Below are 6,764 nucleotides of genomic sequence, written 5' to 3' on the forward strand. Positions count from 1 at the left end.
GGGAGGAGGGGGACGCTACTGAGGAGCGAAATTCAAATGAAGTCTTCAGGCAGGTGTTAATGACCTGAGCAGGTGGTGGGCGGAGCTTCAGCACACACACACACGCACCTCTTCGAATGGAAAAAAAGAAAAACAACCCAGCCGCTATAGTAGCTTATTTACAGCACGAGGAAACACGCACGCACGCACGCACACACACACACACACTGGGATAGAGGTGGTTGTGTTTCTCTCTCTCTCTCTTTGTCTTTTGGTCGCCCAACAACCACAGACCCCCCCCCCCCCCCCCAACCGCTTTCTCTCTCTCGTCGTATTTTTTTCTCGATGTGAGGAAAATCGTTGTTTTAAATAAATTAGTGTTGGTCCTCTGCGTCCCTCCTCCTGGCCGGTGACCTCAAGTCCTCGCAGGTCACATCAGTCGTGACCTCTAGTCCTCGGAGCTCATGTCAAAGGTGACTTCAAGTCCTCACGGCTCACTTCGAGGGTGACCGCTAGTTCTCTGAGGTCACATCGACGGTCCTTGTCCAGACCTGTGAGGACTAGAGGTCACTTCGATGTCCTCCACGTGACCTCTAGTCCACAGCGGTCAATGGACGGTGACCTCCCGTCCCTGGAAGTCACTTCAAATTTGACCTCTGGTCCTGGGAGGTCACATCGACGGTCCTTGTCCAGACCTGCGAGGACTAGAGGGCCTCGTTGACAACGTCCTCGACGTGACCGCTACTCCTCGGGGGTCACGTTGCTGGTCTCGACGTGACCTCTAGTCCTCGGAGGTCACGTCGATGTCTTCGCCGCCTGGTTGCTTGGTGGCGAGGCGCCACCTGTTGATGTGGTGGCTGCCCTTTTTCTTCTGCTGCTGCTGCCCCTCCGGCCCCTCCTCCTCCAGCTTCTGCCGCTTGTACTTGGTGCGCCTGTTCTGGAACCAGACCTTCACCTGGACACACACACACACACACACACACACACACACACACACACACAGAAGCAGGTTGAGTGAAGGGGGGGAACACACTTTGCCCAGACGTACAGCGCTCGTACAGTTGTTTACTCATGGAGCCGACTTCATTTCATTACTTCACTGCACCTCAATGGTCACAAAATAAATTGCAAAATATTACGTTATTACATGTTGTAATATTAATAGTTAAATGTTAGCGTGAATTTAGCTTGACGGCGTAAAACTCAAAAATAAGATTTTACTGCAGTGTAACGTGAAACAAAAACAAATAATAAATCGCCATCGTTCAACTCATGCAGGACTTGCACCAAGTCTTTTGGTAGAGCACTTCGGGTTTTCTGCGACACCCTCCGCAAATTTCTTCACTTAATGTTTTTTAAATGTGAACGGTGCTGTCGCTCTCCTCCTGCTGCCTTTGCACCCCGTTAAAATCATCCATTGCCCCTTGCTCTCTGCCAAACTGCTCACAATAGTTATATTAGTTTATTAGTGTGTGTATATATGTATATATATATGTTTATTTATATATGTATAAATATACATATATAAATAAATATATATATATATGTTTATTTATATATGTATATTTATACATATATAAATAAACATATATATATATATATGTATTTATATATATATATATATATATATATATATGTATATATATATATATATATACATATATATATATATATATATATATATATATATATATATGTATATATATATATATATATATATATATATATATATATATATATATATATATATATATATATATATATATATAAATACATATATATGTACACACACACACATGCATCCATCATATATATAGTACGCCCTCCAAACAGGCAGCAGCTTCCCTCCAAACAGCTGAGTCAGGAAAACTCCCTTCACGGCACCTATTAATTAATGAAGCCTAATAGATGCTGAGATCATGTGGACTCATTAAACACTGATTATATTGACACACTTCATCAACCTGCTTCTTGCACGAACTGAAGGAACAAAGTGCACCAAGTCCTTTTTGTTTTGTTTTTTTTATATATAATTGTGCTGCTGCAGAATTTCCCGCTTCGTCTGTGTCACTTGAACAGAATACTTTTAGGTGAGTTGTGTTGTGACATACTAGTATGTGTATAATGTTTTGTGTGATATTCCTAAATTAATAGATTTCGTATTGTTGCCATGAATTTTAATTCATCGATTTGATTGTTATAAAATTCAAGGTAAATTAAATGTTGTTATTTTTGTAAAATAGTAAAACAAAAAAAAAACATATTTTGTAATATTTATGATACCCTAACAGCGTGGGTTATTAATTGTATTGACACTGACCACACAAATTTTAATTATTAAAACTATAACTAATACATTAGTAATATTATTGCTATGAGTAGTTTCCCAATTATAAAGTACATCTTTTCTATTCTATTTTAGTAAATACGTTGAAAACAAATTCAAGTTAAATTAAACTCTATAAACACACATTAACGCGCGTCCTAGTGTATTCACAGTAACTGAAATCATGGCGTATCGAAACTGCATTCATTCGTTCACGGCTGAGATATTTCTGCGCGTCCGTCCTCCAGCACGAGCTCGGCGCTTCCGGCTGTGTTGCGACTCTCAAGCGGGAAACCTTCCGCGGCCGAAGGTGAGTTCTCTCCGCGGGAGTCTCACCTGCGTCTCGGACAGGCTGAGGCTGTTGGCCAGCTGCTTCCGCTCGGCTCCCACCACGTAGTGGTTCTTCTCGAAGGCTCGCTCCAGGCGCAGCAGCTGCGACGGGGAGAAGGCCGTCCGGATGCGCTTCGGCTTCCGGGCGAAGGGTCCGTGGAGCAGCAGGCTGTCCTGGGACACGTCGTTACCTATACATAGGGACCGGGGACCAGGGACCAGGGACCAGGTCAGTGAGCGGCTCACATTAGCACCATGTTGTCAACACACCGTCGAATGAAAGGAGACAGAGTGAAGTTTTACGGTTATATAAATTATACTTTATTTTAACGTCTTAATGGCAAGGCTAACAATAATAATAATAAAATCGTGATACTTATCCAACTACCGATAAAATTATTATTATTATTAATAATAATAATTATTATTATTATTTATTATTATTATTATTATTATTATCATTATTATTATTATTATTATTATTATTATTATTAATAATAATAATAATAACAATAATAATAATAATAATAATGATAATAATGTTATCATCGTCACTTTATTTTTCTTATTATTATTAAGGAACATTACTAACAACTTCATGCAGTATATAAAATATAGTACCTATATCCGTAATTATTAATAATATTATTGCGTTTAGAATTTTTTTTTTTGGTCTTTTACGACTTTTGAATTTTTCAGAAACAAGCGCAAAATGATTCAGATCGAGTGAAATAAAATAAATTTAAAAATAATAATAATAATAATACAACTGACTTCACTGATGTGCTAAACTGTGTTGAATAAATGCATGAAGTTGCATAAATTGCGTGATTAAAGATTCCAGTTAATCTCGCCGCGGAAAACAATTGCTCAAATATACATTTAATATAAAAAATATATATATATATATATACATTTTTGTCAAGAACAAAACTGCAGCTGTAGCTACAAGTTCGTCTGACAGATGAGTTTTAGTCTGCACTCTGCTTGATTTTCTCAACCAGCTGCAACCAGCAAGGTCAGGCGAAAACTTAATGTCAAAATAATTACATTATTATTATTATTATTATTATTATTATTATTATTATTATTATTATTATTATTATTCTCAGCCTGCTATAAAACCAAACCTCAGGCTGTTTGGCTGCCCCCCCCCCTCTACCCCCCCCCCCCCCCCAAATCCCCTCCATTATAATGAACCGACTACCCCGGATTTTAATCTCTTTCTCTTTGTAAATCCTGCTGTTGTGTCGAATTGTCGAAGAAAATGAGAAAACGGCTGATTTGACCCGCGGCTAGTCTTTGGGTTTTTTTGTTGTTTTTTTTTTTTATCTGGAGCTGCCTGAGAAGCTGCAGGGCGCAGTACACGCTGCTGCTGCCGCTGCTGCTGCTGCTGCTGCTGCTGCTTCACCTAACTGGAAGAGGAACCGTTGTGTTCGAAAGTCATCTTCATCTCAAGGAGGTGTTGGAGTCCAACACGCCTTTGAGATGCTGACTGCCGCGGATTCATCCCCGCACGGTCTGTCCCGTCACATCCATCACGGCCGTTTCGCGCGACATCGGTCCAATACTAGACTGTTTGCACGTGCACGCACCTTGGAATCTGTGCGAGAAGAAGCGGTTCCGGAGCACCCAGGGGTAGAAGTTGAGCGGGTCCCGGTGCTGCGGGCCGAAGAAGTGCGGGTGCTGCAGGTGCTGGTGCGGGCCAACGGCCAGCGGCGGGTGGCTGTCCGGGAAGAGCAGCTCCGGGCTCTGGTAGAGTGGCCGGGCCGGCGGCACCTGGTAGCCGCCCATCAGGACGTCCGAGCCCGGATTGGGGTAGCTGAGGGCCGCGGGGCGGATGGGCTCCTCGGCCACCAGCGGGCCCTCCTTGGCCACCAGCGACTCGATGGTGAAGCAGCGCTTCCCGGTCGAAGGGAACATCATTTCCTGGCCGAACCGGAACTGACACCTGGAGCGAAGGTGAGCAGCCTCTCACTCACTCACTCTCACTCTCACTCTCACTCTCTCTCACTCTCCCTCCTTCCTCTTTGCTGCTGCTGCTGCTGCTGCTGCCGCTGCCCTCTCAGGGCTGAGTCATAGCCACTGAGGGGTGTGTGTGTGTGTGTGTGTGTGTGTGTGTGTGTGTGTGTGTCTGTTGGTGGGGTGGGATAAGGGGAGGGGGTCGTCCCGCGGAGATGCTGCTACAGAAGTCAACAGCGCTGCAAATCGCCCGGACCCATGGAGTCTCTCTCTCTCTCTCTCTCTCTCTCTCTCTCTCCGTCGCGCGCACTCGGAGGGTCTCGCGCTGCACGCAAGTGTGCACGCAGCGCGAGACCCTCCGAGCTTTTTAGCGTGGCGCGGCGCGGCGCGAGGAGGCAGCTGATTGGACGAGAGCTCCCGCCAATAGGTCGCCTTGAGTACCTGCCTCACAGATCACAGCAGGTCGGACCGCCGGGGTTTTTTTTCCCAAGAGGAGAAAAGCTGCTGCTGCTGCTGCTGCTGCTGCTGCTGCCGCTGTACGCCCTGATATGAAACAATCCGCCGGGACGGGAACGACTTTCTGAGCAGCAGCAGCAGCAGCAGCAGCAGCAGCAGCAGCAGCAGCAGTCAGCGTTGTGCGTCTGGACCGAGGAAAAGCCTCCCGGACTCAACCGGAAGTTTTTTTTTTTTTTTTTTTAAATAAACAACACAAACCCACACCACAACAACACTCCCTTTTCCAGCCGAGTCGTTTCTCATCCGAGCGGTTGTCCGTGAGTCCGTGACAATGACGATGCTCACTGACTTCAAATGATGTATGTCCTTCTCTTCTCTGGAGACACGCATCTAAATAGAAAAAATAAATCCAAAACTAAAATTGAAAAAGTATGTATTGTATAAGAAGAAGTATTTTTGAAGTCTCTCATCGGATTTGTTAATTTTTTTAAAACTATTTTTTTTCCCCCCTGTAATTTGTTCATTTTTATGTTTCAATCTAATTTTCTTAACACATCGTCCCAGATTAAATTTCACTTCAGGAGTGACGGTGTCCCACAGAGGCAAAACCTCACTGAAAAGAAATCGCTGTCTTTTCTTCTCTATTATTATTATTATTATTATTATTATTATTATTATTATTATTATTATTATAATAATAATAATAATAATAATAATAATAATAATAATAATAATAGTCTCCAATGTTTGTATTGTTTTGTAATTAACAAATACAAATTGAATACGTTCGCAACAACATTTTAACTCCAATTCTCTCATCAATAAATACTCCTTTCACAATGCAAATTTCAAAGGATAGTTTTACTACGTATTATAATAATATAAAACATTGTAACAGTTGAGCATAAATCAACGTGTGGTGGAACAGAAGTTGTCCAAGTCTCTTGCAGAGTTTCGTCCTCAGTCCTCCTCCACTAACCCGGTTAATAATTGCCCCCCCCCCTCCCCTAATTCGCTCGTTTGTGTGTGTTGCGCTGCATTAGAAAATCATTAGCGATGGAAATGATGAAGTAAAACAAGCTGTTGATGAGGCGTTTAGAGCTTAAAGGCTTCTAAAGACTGCAGCTAACCGGCACCTGCAAACGCTGCACTTCACCGGAGGTTGTGGCCAAAAAACGAGACAAACTGTGTGAATTTGTTCACCCGCAGCAGCAGCAGCAGCAGCAGCAGCAGCAGCAGCAGCAGTATAGTTATTGTGTGGTTCTTCCGGCGAAAGTCACCAAAGAGCCTCTCAGTAGAACTCCTCTATCTAGAACCACCTCACAACAGTGACACATTTCCAACACAGATTTTTTTTTTTTTTTTAATTCTTTTATTATTATTATTTTTTTTTTTTTAACGCAAATGCTGTAAATCCACCGGGCGAGTACAAACAGTGATATTATTTTAAATAAAAATAACAATTGAAGGGTTTCCTGGAGACTTTCGCGCTTGAACTTTTCACCCGTGTCGAGCGAAGGGGTGGGGGGGGGGTGGGGGGGTGCGGCGGGAAGTGAGGCCTGACCGAGGAGCCGCGGCGGTTTAATGATGAAGCCCGACGCGCCTTGACGCACTGACCCGCATCCAGAGCGCAGCGCCGGGAACGGCTCTCCCCTCGGCCAACCTTCCCTCTGACTCACAGCGCCGGCACGTCGTTTAGAGGGTGTATCAG

General features: G+C 43.5%; 1 protein-coding gene across 1 annotated transcript; it reads right to left on the bottom strand.

The window, feature by feature from the left end:
- On the bottom strand, nucleotides 1-4,917 carry emx1 (empty spiracles homeobox 1). Its single transcript, XM_076049520.1, has 3 exons — nucleotides 4,231-4,917; nucleotides 2,642-2,826; nucleotides 1-934 (listed from the first exon to the last, which is right to left on the bottom strand). The coding sequence occupies exons 1-3, from the start codon at nucleotides 4,559-4,561 to the stop codon at nucleotides 761-763; spliced, it is 690 nt and encodes a 229-aa protein (XP_075905635.1). The 5' UTR covers nucleotides 4,562-4,917; the 3' UTR covers nucleotides 1-760.
- Nucleotides 4,918-6,764: the final 1,847 nt, after the last annotated feature.

This window comes from Nelusetta ayraudi, unplaced genomic scaffold, assembly GCF_046127955.1.
Source record: "Nelusetta ayraudi isolate G7.1 ecotype Tasmania unplaced genomic scaffold, CSIRO-AGI_Nayr_v1 ptg000117l, whole genome shotgun sequence".
In the NCBI taxonomy this organism is placed as follows: domain Eukaryota; kingdom Metazoa; phylum Chordata; class Actinopteri; order Tetraodontiformes; family Monacanthidae; genus Nelusetta; species Nelusetta ayraudi.